The sequence below is a fragment of the Salvelinus fontinalis genome, chromosome 33 (genome assembly GCF_029448725.1).
Source record: "Salvelinus fontinalis isolate EN_2023a chromosome 33, ASM2944872v1, whole genome shotgun sequence".
Taxonomy (NCBI): domain Eukaryota; kingdom Metazoa; phylum Chordata; class Actinopteri; order Salmoniformes; family Salmonidae; genus Salvelinus; species Salvelinus fontinalis.
In genome coordinates, this window is record NC_074697.1 from 20,523,130 (window position 1) to 20,543,234 (window position 20,105).

General features: G+C 45.4%; 1 protein-coding gene across 2 annotated transcripts in view; it reads left to right on the forward strand.

Annotated features, from left to right (window-relative positions):
• LOC129831799 (calsyntenin-2-like) overlaps positions 1-20,105 on the forward strand; it is a 681,146-nt gene that overhangs the window by 270,468 nt on the left and 390,573 nt on the right. For both annotated transcript variants that reach the window (XM_055895258.1, XM_055895259.1), the window contains exon 2: positions 4,967-5,089. In XM_055895258.1, the coding sequence (XP_055751233.1) occupies positions 4,967-5,089 (123 nt within the window). The remainder of the gene's footprint in view (positions 1-4,966; positions 5,090-20,105) is intronic.

Below are 20,105 nucleotides of genomic sequence, written 5' to 3' on the forward strand. Positions count from 1 at the left end.
TGTGGGTACGACATCGTCAACGCACTTTCTAATGAACTCGCTCACCGAATCAGCGTATTCGTCAATATTGTTGTTGGACGCAATGCGGAACATATTCCAATCCGCGTGATCGAAGCAGTCTTGAAGCGTGGAATCAGATTGGTGGGACCAGCGTTGAACAGACCTGAGCGAGGGAGCTTGTTGTTTTAGTTTCTGTTTGTAGGCTGGAAGTAACAAAATGGAGTCGCGGTCAGCTTTTCCGAAAGGAGGGCGGGGGAGGGCCTTATATGCGTCGCGGAAGTTAGTAAAACAATGATCCAAGGTTTTACCAGCCCTGGTAGCACAATCGATATGCTGATAGAATTTAGGGAGTTTTTGTTTTCAGATTAGCCTTGTTAAAATCCCCAGCTACGATGAATGCAACCTCAGGGTGTGTGGTTTCCAGTTTACAAAGAGTCAGATAAATTTTGTTCAGGGCCATCGATGTGTCTGCTTGGGGGGGAATATATACGGCTGTGATTATAATCGAAGAGAATTCCCTTGGTAGGTAATGTCGACATTTGATTGTGAGGAATTCTAGATCAGGTGAACAGAATGACTTGAGTTCCTGTATGTTGTTATGATCACACCACGTCTCGTTAATCATAAGGCATACACCCCCGCCCCTCTTCTTACCAGAAAGATGTATGTTTCTGTCGGCGCGATGCGTGAAGAAACCAGCTGGCTGCACCGACTCCGTTAGCGTCTCTTGAGTTAGCCATGCTTCCGTGAAGCAGAGAACGTTACAATCTCTGATGTCTCTCTGGAATGTTACCCTTGCTCGGATTTCATCAACCTTATTGTCAAGAGACTGGACATTGGCGAGTAGTATGCTAGGGAGTGGAGCGTGATGTGCCCGTCTCCAAAGCCTGACCAGGAGACCGCTACGTTTTCCCCTTTTACGGCGTCGCATAGGGTCGCCGGCTGGGATCAGATCCATTGTATTGGGTGGAAGGCAAAACACTGGATCCGTTTCGGGATTGTCATATTCCTGGTTGTAACGATGGTGGGTTGACGTTGCTCTTATATTCAGTAGTTCCTCCCGACTGTATGTAATGAAACCTAAGATTACCTGGGGTACCAATGTAAGGAATAACACATAAAAAAACAAAATACTGCATATTTTCCCGCCGATCCTTGAACCCCACCATACCCCTGTCTGTACACTATGCCCTGAATCTATTCTACCACGCCCAGAAATTTGCTCCTTTAATTCTCTGCCCCCAACGCACTAGACGACCAGTTTTGATAGCCTTTAGCCATACCCTCATCCTACTCCTCCTCTGTTCCTCGGGTGATGTAGAGGTCAACCCAGGCCCTGTGTGTCCCCAGGTGCTCTCATTTGTTGACTTCTGTAACCGTAAAAGCCTTGGTTTCATGCATGTTAACATCAGAAGCCTCCTACCTAAGTTTGTTTTACTCACTGCTTTAGCACACTTCGCCAACCCTGATGTCCTTGCTGTGTCTGAATCCTGGCTTAGGAAGGCCACCAAAACTTCTGAGATTTCCATCACCAACTACAACATTTTCTGTCAAGATAGAACTGTTAAATCTAGAATCGACTTCCTATTTCGCAACTAAGCCTCCTTCACTCATGCTGCCAAACATACCCTCGTAAAACTGACTATCCTACCGATCCTCGACTTCGGCGATGTCATTTACAAAATAGACTCCAACAAATTGGATGCAGTCTATCACAGTGCCATCCGTTTTGTCACCAAAGCCCCATATACTACCCACCACCTGTATGATCTCGTTGGCTGGCCCTCGCTTCATAATCCTCGCCAAATCCACTGGCTCTAGGTCATCTACAAGTCTCTGCTAGGTAAAGCTCCGCCTTATCTCAGCTCACTGGTCACCATAACAACACCCACCCCGTAGCACGCGCTCCTGCAGGTATATGTCACTGGTCATCCCCAAAGCCAACACTTCCTTTGGCAGCCTTTCCTTCCAGTTCTCTGCTGCCAATGACTAGAACAAATTGCAAAAATAGCTGAAGTTGGAGACTTAGATTCCCTCACTAACTTAAGCATCAGCTATCTGAGCAGCTTACCGATTGCTGCAGCTGTACATAGTCCATCTGTAAATAGCCCATCCAACTACCTACCTCATCCCAATGTTGTTTTTATTTAGTTGTTTTGCTCTTCTGCACATATGTATTTATACTTGCAAATCATCATCTGCACATCTATCACTCCAGTGTTAATTTGCTAAATTGTAATTACTTCGCTACTATTGGCCTATTTATTGCCTGACCTCCTTACTCCATTTTCACACACTCTTTATATATTTTTCTATTGTGTTATTGACTATTTTGACTTTTGTTTATCCCATGTGTAACTCTGTGTTGTTGTTTTTTGTCGCACTGCTTTGCTTTATCTTGGCCAGGTCGCAGTTGGAAATGAGAACTTGTTCTCAACTGACCTACCTGCTTAAATAAAGGTGAAATAAAAAATAGAAAAATTCCAGTCTGTGCTAGCAAAACAGTCCTGTAGCGTAGCATCTGTGTCATCTGACCACTTCCATATTGAGTGAGTCACTGGTACTACCTGTTAAGTTTTTGCTTGTAAACAGGAATCAGGAGGATAGAATTATGCTCAGATTTTCCAAATGGAGGGCGAAGGAGAGGTTTGTATGCATTTCTGTGTGTGGAGGTTAGGTTGTATAGAGTTTTTTTTCCTTTGGTTGCACTTGTGACTTGTTGGTAGAAATGAGGTTTAACGGATGTAAGATTGCCTGCGTTAAAGTCCCTGCCACTAGGAATGTCGCTTCTGGATGATCATGTTCTTGTTTGCTTAGGGCCTTATAAAGCTCGTTGAGTGCGGTCTTAGTGCCATCATTGGTTTGTGGTGGTAAATAGACAGCTACGAAAAATAGAGATGAAATCTGTCTTGGTAGACAGTGTGGTCTACAGCTTATCGTAAGGTAGTCTACGTCAGGCAAGCAATACCTCGAGACTTCCTTAATATTAGAGATCACGCACCAGCTTTTATTGAGGTGGTGTTGACGTGATGGTGGTGTTGGTGGTGGTGTTGGTGAGGGTGTTGTTGACATGGTGTTGGTATTGGCGTGGTGTTGGGGTGGTGTTGGTGTGGTGGTGGGGTGGTGTTGGGGTGGTGGTGGTGTTGGTGGTGGTGTTGGTAAGGGTGTTGTTGGAATGGTGTTGGTATTGGCGTGGTGTTGGGGTGGTGTTGGTGTGGGTGTGGTGGTGCAGTGGTGGTGGTGTTGGCGTGGTGTAGGGGTGGTGTTGGTGTGGTGGTGGTGGAGGAGTGGTGGTGGTGTTGGCGTGGTGGTGGTGTTGAAGTGGTGGTGTTGACGTGATGGTGGTGTTGGTGGTGGTGTTGGTGAGGGTGTTGTTGGAATGGTGTTGGTATTGGCGTGGTGTTGGGGTGGTGTTGGTGTGGGTGTGGTGGTGCAGTGGTGTTGGTATTGGCGTGGTGTTGGGGTGGTGTTGGTGTGGGTGTGGTGGTGCAGTGGTGGTGGTGTTGGGGTGGTGTTGGTGTGGTGGTGGTGGAGGAGTGGTGGTGGTGTTGGCGTGGTGGTTGTGTTGAAGTGGTGGTGTTGATGTGATGGTGGTGTTGGTGGTGGTGTTGGTGAGGGTGTTGTTGGAATGGTGTTGGTATTGGTGTGGTGTTGGTGTGGTGGTGGTGGACTGGTGGTGGTGTTTGCGTGGTGGTTGTGTTGAAGTGTTGGTGTTGACGTGATGGTGGTGGTGTTGGCATGATTGTGGTGTTGGAGTGGTGGTGTTTTGGGGGTGGTGGTGTTTGAGTAGAGGTGGTGTTGGCGTACTTCAGTGTCCTAGAAGGCCTACTGCCTAATTTGAATCTCAAATTGTCAAAAAGACATGTAGTCTGAAAATATTTTTAGTCTGAGACCACACAATCAAAATCTGTATCTTCCTTTCTGATGTTTTGATTCTATTTTATGATTCATGTAATAGGATGCATAGATTCTGGTGCTTAGTAGCAAACCTATGTTTGCTTGTGTTTATATACTTACACTGCCTTAAATCTTAGACAAAGTGATTCCTACACCCATGAAGTGCTGTAATGTAGCACTAGAGACAGCTTTACAAATTGTTTGGTGTACAAAATTTTTCCTCCTCTTTCACTGAATGTCGGATAATGAGTATGCATGACCATGTACCTATGGGAAAGTGATACAAATTATGTATTTAGGCCATTTCTCTTGGATGTGTATCACATGAAACGCCCTAGTTTTGTGTTGCTAACAACCTATAATTTCCTCATATAGGGATTCACAGGATGTGATTTGGGCATTGTTGTTCCCTCCTGAGTCAGCCAAAGCTGTGATTAAGTGAAGGAGTTGAGGAGGAATGGGCTGTTGTTGCCGTTTCTAAAACCCTTACCTTTGATTGAGAGATGGTATATAAAACGGTGAGCTAGCTAGCTAACTCCTGCTTCACGGCCCTCAGGGGCTTTACTCAATTAAGCCGTGCTAATCGTCCCAGTGCTCATGAACTTTGTTTTGGCTGGGCCCAGGAAATAGTGCTCTATTGGCAGCTCAATAGTGATCATTGATCAAGCCTGGCGGAGCGCTTTGAGACGTCCAGGGAACGTTTGAGAGAGGAAAGAGAGGGGGAGACAAGAAGTAGGGGAGATTAGTGAAATGAGAATGTTTCTCAGAAAAAAGGAAGAATGGAGATCCTCTGCCAGGAAAAGCAGTGTGTGTGTATGTGTGTGTGTGTATGTGTGTGTGTGTTTGTTTGTGTGTGTATGTTTGTGTGTGTGTGTGCGTGGCTTTTTTCCAAGTGGGAGTTGCAGTGTGGGGAGGAAAGAACATCTGCTGTATTAATTTTGCACAAAGCCATTCTCAGTTCGCCCAGTAATTACATGCAGACTGAAAATGTAAAAACTTCTGTGAATGACTGACATTTTCTTTCTCTCTTTCTCTATCGCTTCTTAACACCCTCCTTTTTCTCTCGTAGTGAACAAACATAAACCGTGGATTGAGACTTCATACCATGGGGTAATCACAGAGAACATGGACATCGTTCAACTGGACCCTCCGCTGGTGGCCCTTGATAAAGACGCCCCCGTCCCCTACGCAGGTATGGTACGCCCCACCACTGGCTGATGATAGAATGGAGAAGGAAGTACCAAGTTGTGATGAATGGGTTAACATCATTCAATCAGAGGATGATATACTCGTTCTTCATTTTTGTGGTTGACCTTCGTTCTTGGGAGCTCTTGTAAAACATTAGCATAAAATGCATTAAGCCGTAATGTGATATTCTCACTTCTGCTTTCCTAGAAAAGAAAAGAAAATGTCTGCTTTCTAATTTAAAACCACTAGCTTTAAACTAGTACTACCAAGCATGTTCCTATAAAAGCTATTCACACCCTTATGTCCTTTAACCATGTACAAAACCAATACTAATACTACTCTTAGTAGTGCAAATGCAATTACATTGAATCAATGTGACGGGATTGTACCCCAAATAACCCTCATGTTGAATAAGGTTATCGCACAGAAAAAGACTGACTGTTTACACTCATCCTCCTTGGTGACCATCCCAACTCCCCCATTGCGTTGCCAATTCCTGGAGGTTGCCAGTGCCAGTGGGTTGTCACTAGCTACAGGCTAACTGGCCAGCCTGACACCAGTGCCTGCTGCCAGGCCTCTTGATGTGGCCAAGTCCTCAGTGTGGGGTTGGCGCAAGGGCTGGTACCCACTCTCTGAGCCCCTCAGACTGGGTTGGAGCAGCTCTGATGTAGTTTGTCTGAATATGTTTGTCAGATTTTTCCTTCCAGCATCTAGAAAAGGTGTAGTGGTTTGATGAGTTTCTGTTTAATGACCTCATTACATGGAGAGAGAGAGATACAGAGAGATACAGAGAGATACAGAGATACAGAGAGAGATACAGAGATAGAGAGAGAGAGAGATACAGAGAGAGAGAGAGAGAGAGAGATACAGAGAGATTCAGAGACAGAGAGAGAGATACAGAGAGATACAGAGAGAGAGAGATACAGAGATACAGAGAGAGAGAGAGAGAGAGAGAGAGCTGAGCTAGAGAGAGAGAGAGAGATACAGAGAGAGAGAGAGAGAGAGAGAGAGCTGAGCTAGAGAGAGAGAGAGAGAGAGAGAGAGAGAGAGAGAGAGAGAGAGATACAGAGAGAGAGAGACAGAGAGAGAGATACAGAGAGAGAGAGAGAGAGAGAGAGAGAGATGAGACAGCAGGGAAGGAGTTGGCTGATCGATGGTTGACACACACTTTATATATCTGTTTCTCGCTCTGTCTTTTTTCTCCCCCTCTCTCTCCCTCCCTCCCTCCCTCCCTCCCTCCCTCCCTCCCTCCCTCCCTCCCTCCCTCCCTCCCTCTCCTCCCTCTCTCTCTCTCTCTCTCTCTCTCTCTCTCTCTCTCTCTCTCTCTCTCTCTCTCTCTCTCTCTCTCTCTCTCTCTCTCTCTCTCTCTCTCTCTCTCTCTCTCTCTCTCTCTCTCTCTCCTCTCTCTCTCTCTCTCTCTCTCCTCTCTCTCTCTCCTCTCTCCTCTCCTCCCTCTCTCCCTCTCTCCCTCTCCCTCTCCCTCTCCCTCTCCCTCTCCCTCTCCCTCTCCTCTCCCTCTCCCTCTCCCTCTCCCTCTCTCTCTCTCTCTCGGTCTCTCTCCCTCTCTCTCTGGAGTATCAGGAGTATCTCCTAGAGACACAGTCGGGGGGTTGACAGTCAGTCAGTAATTAACTGAAATGATTTTTTTGTGAGGGGGCTTTGCCTAGGTACCATTCACACCTCATTAATTACAATGCTTTGACTTAGTACCTCTCTCTCCCTCTCTCTGACTGACCCAATGTCAGACAACACACACACACACAGCCCCATAACCGATCATTCTGCCACAACTCACTGGCCCATTACAGATCATTCTGCCATGACTCACTGACCCATAATAGATCATCCTGCCATGACTCTGACCCATAATAGATCATTCTGCCATGACTCACTGGCCCATAACAGATCATTCTGCCATGACTCACTGGCCCATAACAGATCATTCTGCCATGACTCACTGGCCCATAACAGATCATTCTGCCACAACTCCATCTACGCCCTCACTGAGAGTGACATCAGTCTGAAACACTTTTGTAGTTCTCACCTCAACAGAACTGTAACTTATTGACTGAGAGGAGCTAGACTTGAGACAAGGGACAATTTGTCAGTGAGACGTCTTCCAGTATTTACTGTTTAAATGTGTCTACACCTGACAAACACAGACATCTGATGACAACTAGGACAAGAAAACAGGCACTGTGAATAGCAGTATTCCTTTTACCATTCATCAATCAAATTCAATCAAATATATTTATAAAGCCCTTTTTACATCGGCCGATGTCACAAAGATCTGTACAGAAACACAGCCTAAAACCCCAAACAGCAAGCAATGCAGATGTAGAAGCACGGTGGCTAGGAAAAACTCTCTAGAAAGGCAGGAATCTAGTAAGAAACCTAGAGAGGAACCAGGCTATGATGGGTGGCCAGTCCTCTTCTGGCTGTGTGGGGTGGAGATTATAACAGAACATGGCTAAGATGTTCAAACGTTCATAGATGACCAGCAGGCTCAGATAATAATACTCACAGTGGTTGTAGAGGGTGCAACAGGTCAGCTCCTCAGGAGTAAATGTAATTTGGCTTTTCATAGCCGATCATTCAGAGTTAGAGACAGCAGGTGCGGTAGAGAGAGAGTCCAAAACAGCAGGTCCGGGACAAGGTAGCACGTCCAGTGAACAGGTCAGGGTTCCATAGCCGCAGGCAGAACAGTTGAAAATGGAGCAGCAGCATGACCAGGTGGACTGGGGACAGCAAGGAGTCATCAGGCCAGGTAGTCCCAAGGCATGGTCCTAGGGCTCAAGTCCTCCGAGAGAAGAGAGAGAGAAAGAGAGAGAGAGAAAGAGAGAGAATTAGAGGGAGCATACTTAAATTCAGACAGGACACCGGATAAGACAAGAAATACTCTAGCTATAACAGACTGACCCTAGCCCCCCCGACACATAAACTATTGCAGCATAAATACTGGAGGCTGAGACAGGAGGGGTCGGGAGACACTGTGGCCCTGTCCAACAATACCCCCGGACAGGGCCAAACAGGCAGGATATATCTCCACCCACTTTGCCAAAGCACAGCCCCCACACCACTAGAGGGATATCTTCAACCACCAACCTTCTACCCTGAGACAAGGCTGAGTATAGCCCACAAAGACCTTTCCCAAGGCACGAACCCGAGGGGGACGCCAACTTGGACAGGAAGATCACGTCAGTGACTCAACCCACTCAAGTGACGCACCCCTCCTAGGGATGGCATGGAAGAGCACCAGTAAGCCAGTGACTCAGCCCCCGTCATAGGGTTAGAGGCAGAGAATCCCAGTGGAGAGAGGGGAACCGGCCAGGCAGAGACAGGGAGGGCGGTTTTTCGATCCAGTGCCTTTCCGTTCACCTTCACACCCCTGGGCCAGACTACATTCAATCATAGGACCTACTGAAGATATGAGTCTTCAATAACGACTTAAAGGTCGAGACCGAGTCTACGTCTCTCACATAGGTAGGCAGACCATTCCATGAAAATAGATCTCTATAGGAGAAAGCCCTGCCTCCAGCTGTTTGCTTAGAAATTCTAGGGACAGTAAGGAGGCCTGCGTCTTGTGACTGTAGCTTACGTGTAGGTATGTACGGCAGGACCAAATCGGAAAGATAGGTATTAGCAAGCCCATGTAACGCTTTTTAGGTTAGCAGTAAAACCTTGAAATCAGCCCTAGCCTTAACAGGAAGCCAGTGTAGAGAGGCTAGCACTGGAGTAATATGATCAAATTTTTCGGTTCTAGTCAAGATTCTAGCAGCCGTGTTTAGCACTAACTGAAGTTTATTTAGTGCTTTATCCGGGTAGCCGGAAAGTAGAGCATTGCAGTAGTCTAAGCTTGAAGTGACAAAAGCATGGATACATTTTTCTGCATCATTTTTGGACAGAAAGTTTCTGATTTTTGCAATGTTACGAAGATGGAAAAAAGATGTCTTTGAAATATTCTTGATATGTTCGTCAAAAGAGAGATCATGGTCCAGAGTAACGCAGAGGTCCTTCACAATTTCATTTGAGATGACTGTACAACCATCAAGATACATTTTTGTTTGTCTAAATCTTAAAATTATTAAATTCGCAAATATTGTTAGGCATATGCAAAATGGAAATGCTTTGTAACGTATACACAGGGAGTCAGGAAGCAGGTGCAGAAGGTGAGTTTAATAATAATAAACATGACAATAATGCGTAACCAAAACCAATACTGCATGATGACTGAGGCTTACTGAGGGCTATATGAAGGAAAAGGTGGCGATGAAGTCTAGGTGTGCTTAACGATGGGGAGCAGGTGTGCACAATGATGGTTGCCAGGTTTTCTGTGTGCGCAATGTGTGTTGCCAGAGGGGAACAATGTGGGTTACCAGGACCGGTGGTTAGTAGACTGGCAACTTCGAGCACCGGAGGGAGGGAGTAGGAGTAGGTGTGACATGCTTGGATATCATATCCAACAATTCCAAATGCTAAACTTCACATGGGCTTTTTAAGTGGCTACATTGACTTTTAAGCTGCAGTGGATAATATGTCAATCAGCTTCCAGCAACTGGAGTGTCCATTATACTGCTATTCCATGGAGGCTTTTTGTGTGGCTGCTACTTTACAACAGAGAGTAGGTCATTAAGTACTGGGTGAGCCGGGGTTAATGGCTAGTCTTTATGGAGAGCAGCATTACAACCACAGGCTACAGTCTCTCCTTACACGCTAATGTGGCTGAATGGGTAGGGATGCAGCACGGAGACACAAGCACATACACACACACCAAGACACACACAAAACGCATACGCATTCTCTCGGAATGTTCAATTATGAAATCAGTCAATCTTCCTATCATCTGGTGTTCTACTAGCCTCAGGTCTTCACAAACAATAAACTGCCCACCACACCTTCCCACCAGTAGTAATTTGATACGCTGAATCAATATAAGGGCAATGCTGAAAGGTTTGCAACACTCCTGTGCACCATACACACCCTATGCATAAACACAATTGCATTTCCCATCACTTGAGTGATCTGTTTCATCATGTCTAGTGCTGATGTGTCTATTAATCAGTACTGGTTACATTTCACTGCTTCCTCTGTGCTTATTTTTTCTAAACCTACCACCCCTCCCCTAGTTGGAGTAAACAACACTTAGGCTTCTACTTCCAGCTTATACATACTATATACGTTTTACATTATAAACTTGGTGGTTTGAGCCCTGCATGCTGACTGTCTGACAGCAGTGGCATATCAGACTGTATACCACGGGGATGACATAACATGTATTTGTACTGTTCTAATTACTTTGGTAACCAGTTTATAATAGCAATAAGGCACCTTGGGGGTTTGTGGTATATGCCCAATATACCACGGCTAAGGACTTTGTCCAGGCTTTCTGCGTTGCGTCGTGCTAAGAACAGCCCTTAGCCATGGTATATTGTCCATATACCACTCCTCCTCGGGCCTTATTGCTTAAATAGTTATATTTTGTTGTTTTTAGTCCCACCCTTTTCCTACCCTCAACCCCTCCCATCTATCTCTGGAGACCAGAGATTTCTATTTGCCATATATTTTTCAACTGTTCTGTTTCAGAAAAGTCCTGAACCTATATACATTTTACGGACACAGAACATTTTACATTAGTTATCTTGTTATTTTTAGTTCCACCTCATGTCTATAATTACCGTAATTTCCGGACTATAAGCCGCTACTTTTTTCCCACGCTATGAACCTCGCGGTTTATACAATGACGTGGATAATTTATGTGTTTTTTTTCCCCCCACAAGATTCATGCCGCCAAAAAACTGAGCACCGTCACATAATGTGACATAAATCGAGCGCGCTCAAACTTGCCATCATTCTGATTACGGTAGTCATTTTGTCACCCTCATCATGGCAAAGACACGGAGAAATGCATATGATGCAGCTTTCAAGTTGAAGGCGATCGATCTGGCTGTTGGAAAAGGAAATAGAGCTGCTGCACGGGATCTTGGTCTTAATGAGTCGATGATAAGACGTTGGAACTGTGCAGATCCGACTGAAAGCCATAACAATCGCCACCGCAATGAAGTTTGACTTTCTTGGTAGGCTACTGTTTACTGCTATTTATTTTTTATTTTTGTTACAAGCCGTGTTTCGTTAAAGCTATTTATTTTTATTACAAGCCGTGTTTCGTTTAAAAGCCTATTTATTTTTGTTACTACTATTTTTTTTGCTAATTTATATTTATTTTTTAACTGAAATATTACATTTACATAAGTATACAGACCTTTTACTCAGTACTTTGTTGAAGCACCTTTGGCAGTGATTACAGCATCAAGTATTCTTGGGGATGACGCTACAAACTTTGCACACATGTATTTTGGGAGTTTGTCCCATTCTTCTCTGCAGATCTTCTCAAGCTCTGTTAGGTTGGATGGGGGTTATTACTGCACAGCAATTTTCAGGTCTCCCCAGAGATGTTCGATCGGGCCACTCCTGCGTTGACTTGGCTGTGTGCTTATGGTTGTTGTCTTGTTGGAAGGTGAACCTTCACCCCAGTCTGAGGTCATGAGCGCTCTGGAGCAGGTTTTCATCAAGGATCTCTCTGTAATGTGTTCAGATTTGCCTTGATCCTGACGAGTCTCCCAATCCCTGCAGCTGAAAAGCAACATTATGATGCTTCCACCACCATGCTTCACCGTAGGGATGGTGCCAGGTTTTTCCAGATATGACACTTGGCATTCAGGCCAAAGAGTTCAATCTTGGTTTCATCAGACCAGAAAATCTTGTTTCTCATGGTCTGGGAGTCTTTAGGTGCCTTTTGGCAAACTCCAAGCGGACTGTCATGTGCCTTTTACTGAGGATTGGCTTCTGTTTGGCAAATCTACTATAAAGGTCTGATTGGTGGAGTGCTGCAGAGACAGTTGTCCTTCTTGAAGTTCTCTCATCTCCACAGGGGAAGTCTTAAGCTCTGTTGGTGACAATCAGGTTCTTGGTGACTTCCCTGAAAAAAAACCTTCTCCCCCAATTGCTCAGTTTGCCCAGGAGGCCAGCTCAAGGAAGAGTTTTGGTGGTTCCAAACATCTTCCATTTCAGAATGATGTAGGCCACTGTGTTCTTGGCGACCTTCAAGGCTGCAGAAATGTTTTGGTATGCTTCACCAGATCTGTGCCTCGACACAATCCTGTCTCGGAGCTCTACAGTCAATTCCTTCGACCTCATGGCTTGTTTTGTTGCGCTGACATCCATTGTCAACTGTGGGATCTTATTTAGACGGGTGTGTGCCTTTCCAAATCATGTCCAATCAATTGAAATTACCACAGGTGGACTCCAATCAAGTTGTAGGAACATCTTAAGGATGGTCAATGGAAACAGGATGCACCTGAGCTCAATTTCGAGTCACATAGTAAAGGGGCTGAAAACATATGTAAAGAAGGTATTTATGTTTTTCAAATTTTACAAATTTGCTAACATTTCTAAAAACCTGTTTTCACTTTGTCATTATGGGGTATTGTGTGCAGATTGATGAGGATTTGTATTTATTTAATACATTTTCGAATAAGGCTGTAATGTAGAAAAAGGTGTATAAAGTTAAGGGGTCTGAATATTTTCCAGAGGCACTGTGTGTGATGTGTTAGTATGTTCTATGGTCCACAAATTCAAATCTGGATCTCAATTGATTTATTATTTTTATTTCTTTTTTCCCACTGACCTGGAGCCAGTGGGGTTGGCGACGAGTATGAATCGAGGGCCAGCCAACGAGAGCGTACAGGTCGCAGTGGTGGGTAGTATATGGGGCTTTGGTGACAAAATGGATGGCACTGTGATAGACTGCATCCAATTTATTGAGTAGGGTATTGGAGGCTATTTTGTAAATGACATCGCCGAAGTCGAGTATTGATAGGATTGTCAGTTTTACGAGGGTATGTTTGGCAGCATGAGTGAAGGATGCTTTGTTGCGGAATAGGAAGCCAATTCTAGATTTAACTTTGGATTGGAGATGTTTGATGTGAGTCTGGAGGGAGAGTTTACAGTCTAACCAGACACCTAGGTATTTGTAGTTGTCCACATATTCTAAGTCAGAGCCGTCCAGAGTAGTGATGTTGGACAGGCGGGCAGGTGCAGGCAGCGATCGGTTGAATAGCATGCATTTAGTTTCACTTGCCATCTGGCTCCTACAGGAACCCATTAACTTCTGATGTAAAAGCCAATCTCTTTCACTCCTTAGATACTACACTTCTGAGTATAACAATGTTCCAAGATTATCACAGAATCTAACAATACTTTGACTTTATTTTAATTTATTTGATAAGCTATATTCTATTTCAGACAGACGCTCAGTCCCTATTCACTTATAGCTAACAGCAGGAGTCTTCTATCTGGGTGGGCTGTCTGGTAATGTGATGAGCATCTGAGGATCCTCATAATGAAGCAGGGTAAACAGATATGATCAAACACACAGTGGGGCTAATGTGTTGTGATAAATTAGCCCCCATCATGCTGTCTGTCTGAATAGGGGACAGAGAGCCAGCATAGTGCTCCTTCACACACTGCTAATGAAAACAGCCTCTCATTAGCCTAGCGGGCAGTGATTAGTTAAATCAAAATAAATGATTTGTCACATGCACCTAATAGGTGTAGACCTTACAGTGAAATGCTTACTTACAAGCCCTTAACCAACAATGCAGTTTTAAGAAAAATATCTAAAAAAGTAAGAGATAAGAATAACAAATGATTAAAGAGCAGCAGTAAATAACAATAGCGGGGCTGTATACAGGGGTTAACGGTACAGAGTCAATGTGCCAGGGCACCGATGCCGAGATAATTGAGGTAATATGTACATGTAGGTAAAGTGACTATGCATAGATAGTAACAGAGAGCAGCAGCAGCGTTCCAGGGTGCGGGGGGGGCGGGGGACAATGCAAATAGTCTTATGACTTGGGGGTAGAAGCTATTTAGGAGCCTCTTGGACATAGACTTCCTCTGACACCGCCTGGTATAGAGGTCCTGGATGGTGGTGATGTACTGGGCTGTGTGCACTACCCTCTGTAGTGCCATGCGGTCGGAGGCCGAGCAGTTTCCATACCAGGCATTGATGCAACCCGTCAGGACGCTCTCAATGGTGCAGCTGTAAAACCAGGAGGACCCATGCCAGATCTTTTCAGTCTCCTGAGGGGGAATAGGTTTTGTCGTGCCCTCTTCACGACTGTCTTGGTGTACTTGGACCATGTTAGTTTGTTGGTGATGTGGACACAAAGGAACTTGAAGCTCGCACCCTGCTCCACTACAGCCCCGTCGATGAGAATGGGGGCGTGCTCGGTCCTCCTTTTCTGGTCGTCCACAATCATCTCTTTTGTCTTGATCGCAATGAGGGATAGGTTGTTGTCCTGGCACCACACGGTCAGGTCTCTGACCTCCTCCCTATAGGCTGTCTAATCGTTGTCGGTGATCGGGCTGTTGTGTCATCAGCAAACTTAATGATGGTGTTGAAGTCATGCCTGGCCGTGTAGTCATGAGTGAACAGAGACTACAGGAGGGGACTGAGCAAACACCCCTGAGGGGACCCCGTGGTGAGGATCAGCGTGGCGGATGTGTCCAAATCCAGGATCCAGTTGCAGAGGGAAGTGTTTAGGCCCAGGGTTCTTAGCTTAGTGATGAGCTTTGATGGCACAACGGTCTTGAATGCTGAGCTGTAGTCAATGAAAAGCATTCTCACATAGGTGTTCCTTTCGTCCAGGTGTGAAAGGGCAGTGTGGAGTGCAATAGAAAGTGCATCATCTGTGGATCTGTTGGTGTGGCATGCAAATTGGAGTGGGTTTAGGGTTTCTGGGATAATGTTGTTGATGTGAGCAATGACCACCCTTTCAAAGCATTTCCTGGCTACAGATGTGAGTGCTACGGGCCGGTAGTCATTTAGGCAGGTTATCTTAGTGTTCTTGGGCACAGGGACTATGGTGGTCTGCTTGAAACATGTTGGTTTTAGAGACTTAGACAAGGAGAGGGTGAAACTGTCAGTGAAGACACTTGCCAGTTGGTCAGCGCATGCTCGCAGTAATTGTCCTGGTAATCCGTCTGGCGCTGAGGCCTTGTGAATGTTGACCTGTTTAATAAAGGTCTTACTCACATCGGCTGCGGAGAGCGTGGTCACAAAGCCGTCCAGAACAGCTGATGCTCTCTGCATGTTTCAGTGTTTTTTGCCTCGAAGCATAGCATATTTAGCTCGTCTGGTAGGCTCGTGCCACTGGGCAGCTCTCGGCTGTGCTTCCCTTTGTAGTCTGACTAGTTTGCAGGCCCTGCCACATCCGACAAGCGTCAGAGACGGTTTAGTATAATTTGATCTTAGTCCTGCTTTGATGCTTTGCCTGTTTGATGGTTCATCGGAGGGCATCCTGGTTAGAGTCCCTCTCCTTGAAAGTGGCAGCTTTACCCTTCTGTTCAGTGTGAATGTTGCCTGTTATCCATGGCTTCTGGTTGAGGTATGTATGTACAGTCACTGCGGGGACGACGTCCTCAATGCACTTATTGATAAAGCCAGTGACTGATGTGGTGTATTCCTCAATGTCATCTGAAAAATAACGAAACATATTCCAGTCCTGTAGTTTAGCATCTGCTTCATCTGACCACTTTTTATAGACCGAGTCACTGGTGCTTCTTGCTTTAATATTTGCTTGTAAGCAGGAATCAAGAGGATAGAATTATGGTCAGCTTTGCCAAATGGAGGGTGAGGGAGAGCTTTGTACGTGTCTCTGTGTGTGGAGTTAAGGTGGTCTAGAATTTTTTGCCCTCTGGTTGCACATTTAACATGCTGCTAGAAATTTGGTAAAACTGATTTAAATTTACCTTCAAATTTACCGGCCACTACGAGCGCCGCTTTATTGAGTGTGGTTTTAGTGCCAGCATCGGTCTGTGGTGGAATGTAGACAGCTACGAAAAATACAGATGAAAACACTCTAGGTAGATAGTGGGGTCTACAGCTTATCATGAGATACTATACCTCAGGCAAGCAAAACCTCGAGACTTCCTTAGATATCGTGCACCAGCTGTTGTTTACGTGAACATATAGGCCCCGTGTCTTACCAGAGGCTGCTGTTCTGTCCTGCCGATAGAGTGTATAACACGACAGCTGTATGTACTTAATGTCGTCGTTCAGCCACGCCTTGGTGAAACATAAGATATTACAGTTTTTAATAATGTCCCATTGGTAGTATAAACGTGTTTTCAGTTCATCCCATTTATTTTCCATCGATTGAACGTTAGCTAGCAGGATGGAAGGTAAAGGCATATTAGCCACTCATCACCTGGTCCTCATAAGGCACCCTGATCTCTTTCTGCGAAATCTCTGTGTTCTTCTCCAGCGAAAAACGGGGATCTGGGCCTGGCTGTATTATATCCCTGCCGTCCGACTCATTGAAGAAGAACTCTTCGCCCAGTTTGAGGTGAACAATCACAGTTCTGATGCCCAGAAGCTATTTTCGGTCATAAGAGACGGTAGCAACAACATTATGTACAAAACAAGTTACGAACAATGTGAAAAAACAAACAAAATAGCATGGTTGGTTAGGAGCCGAAGACAGCAGCATTCCCCTCCAGCGCCATCACAACATCAAATCTAGTGGGTAGTACCCAGCGGATAGCGCCAAGCAGTTAGCGGCTCCTCCTCACTGTACAGCAGGCTGGAGGTGGATGGTGGATAGATAGCATTAAACAGCCTCTCATTAGCCTAGCGGGTAGTGCCTAGCGTTTAGCGCCTAGCGGGTAGCGTCTTCTCACCATACAACAGTGGATGGTGAATAGCTAGCATTAGCATAGTAGTAAACACATGCATAATATGCAGATTATTTATTGTTTTGCAGCATGATGGAGTGTAACCTGATATGTTCTTTTGTAGCAAAATTCTGTTCCATTCTTAGTTGTTTGTTTCTCAGGGCTTGTTGGAACATTTCAATAAACATTCCAACATTGAATCCACTATTTTTCAGCCCTGGCTGTGTAATAATTTGTCCTTAGTCTCTGACTGTGTATTGACTTGTGTCTTCTTAACTCCAGCTCTGCGGGGACTAGCTAAAGCAGCGAAAGAGGAATGTTCACATTAGTTCTGATTGCCTCTGGGAAAGCTAGAGGTGGGTGGAGGGGTTGTACAGAGAAGGATGTTGCTTTCCTTGCTGTGCTTTTTGAGTCCTCCTTAACCACCTTTCTTTTCCCCTGTACTCTCCTCAGTCATTTATCCAATGCCTCTGTCTGTCTTATTCTACAGAGTCATGTTTGAGAATTGTTATCAATTATAGATCAAGACCACTGATGAAAATATTCTGACTGGGATGATAAAGTGGGGCCTGAGAATGAAAGTCTATTAATATGGCTGCAGCCCGACGCCGGTACACTTATGACAACAGCCACTTCAAGTGCAGGGCGCGAAATTCAAAATATATTTTTTTTAAATATTTAACTTTCACACATTAACAAGTCCAATACAGCATATGAAAGGTACACATCTCGTGAATCCAGCCAACATGTCCAATTTTTTAAATGTTTTACAGGGAAGACAAAATATGTAAATCTATTAGCTAACCACGTTAGCAAAAGACTCCACTTTTATTACACCATCAGTTTTTTACTACATCAGTAGCTATCACAAATTCGGCCAAATAAAGATATAAATAGCCACTAACCAAGAAACAACCTCATCAGATGACAGTCTGATAACATATTTATTGTATAGCATATGTTTTTTTCAAAAAATGTGCATATTTCAGGTATAAATCATAGTTTACATTGCAGCTACATTCAGAAATTGCACCGAAAGCAGCCATAATATTTACAGACACCAACGTCAAATACCTAATTACGCATCATAAAACATTTCTGAAAAATACATAGTGTACAGTAAATGAAAGACAGGCATCTTGTGATGCCAGACAATATTTCCGATTTATTAAATGTTTTACAGCGAAAACAAAATGTAGCGTTATATTAGCGCTAAGAGAGAGAGAGATATCAGGTCTGTTCTGAGGCCGATGCCTCCTCTTTTGTTTCTTTCCTTCTTTTTCTCAATTTTTCTGCCTGGTAATTAAACACCATCCTTCATGTGTTCTGCCATTTTGTGGAGGACTGGACTTTGACCCCTGGGTAGCGCCTCGATTGCTTTCTTGTTCTCTCGCTCTCTCTACACTTCTCTCTTCATCCATCTCTCATGCTACCACTCAAACTCAATATGTGATCAGCTATAGTACACAGCATATATAGATGCCATATTCCTTAACCCTTTACAGCTGTGGACGTTGCTGCTTCAGGATGCTTTTGTCTCATATCCTGGACAACTTCATTGAAACAGGTATGTACATACCGGAGTTGCACTGTAATTGGTCTGTAGTTATGGCCAGGATTGTATTGTAGTGTTCTGTAGACCATGTCCTGAACATAGAGACAAAGGAGCCATCATTCTGCCAATGTTCCCAATCTCATTTATTAATGAAGTACTGAAATGCAATCTGCTTCCTCACTGAACCACACAGATGAGCCAAATTTTCTTTACAATTACATTTTTTTCTCTCTCCACCGCCTCGTGTTTTGTCTCCTTACAGATAAGAAGAAGAGGTGGAAAGAGATCAGTGTTATATATTACTTCTTACATTTAACAAATGTCACACCTGACTTAACAATATTACTTTGTGTGGAAAGTAACACATTATATTAGTAGTTATTACTTTGCGTTACTTGTAAGGTGGGCGTAATGGCGGCAGAGAAGTCAGGCGCAGGAGAGCAAAGACTGTGTTACAACAGCGTAGTTTAATAATAAAAATCACCGTGAACAAAAACAAAATATACAATGGGACAAAACCCCGTAGCACAGACATAAGGTGCACAAGCACTTACAATAAGCAATTCCGGACAAGGACAGAGGGTTAAATACACAACATGTAATTATGGAATTGGAACCAGGTGTGTGGGAAGACAAGACAAAACAAATGGAAAATGAAAGGTGGATCGGCGATGGCTAGAAGGCCGCCGAACACCTCCCGAACAAGGAGAGGAACCGATTTCGGCGGAAGTCGTGACAGTACTTGACGCGCGGCTCCAGCAGCGCGCCGACACCGGCATTGGGGACAACCCGGAGGGCGAGGCGCAGAGCGATCCAGATGAAGACGGTGGAACTCCTGCAGCAACATGTCCTCGACCGGAACCCAGCACCTTCCCTCCGGACCGTACACCCCCACTCCACGAGATACAGAAGGCCACTCGCCCGTTGCCTCAAATCCAGTATGGAGCGTACAGAGTACGCCGGGGCCCCCTCGATGTCCAGAGGGGGCCGGAGGAACCTCCCGCACCTCAGACTCCTGGAGCGGGCCAACCACCACCGACCTGAGGAGAGACACATGGAACAGGGGGTTAATACGGTAATTGGGTGGAAGCTGTAACCTATAAAAAACCTTGCTCACTCTCCTCAGGACTTTAAATGGCCCCACAAACAGCGGACCCAGCTTCCGGCAGGGCAGGCAGAAGGGCAGGTTTCGAACACCGGGGCCTCACTGCGGTAGCGATCTGCGTTCTCCTTTTGGCGCAGCACGGCCCGCTGAAGGTGAACACGGACAGCTTCCCATGTCTCCTCTGCGCGTCTGAACCAGTCGTCCACCGCAAGAACCTCGGTCTGACTCTGATGCCAAGGCGCCAGAACCGGCTGGTACCCCAGTACGCACTGGAAGGGAGAGAGGTTAGTGGAGGAGTGGCGAAGCGAGTTCTGTGCCATCTCGGCCCAGGGCACGAACGCCGCCCACTCCCCCGGCCGGTCCTGGCAATAGGACCCCAGAAACCTGCCTACATCCTGGTTTACTCTCTCCACCTGCCCATTACTCTCGGGGTGAAACCCTGAAGTAAGGCTGATCGAGACCCCCAGACGTTCCATGAACACCTTCCAGACCCTAGACGTGAACTGGGGACCTCGATCAGACACTATATCCTCAGGCATCCCATAGTGCCGGAAGACGTGCGTAAACAAGGCCTCCACAGTCTGTAGGGCCGTACGGAGACCGGGCAGATGGAGGAGACGACAG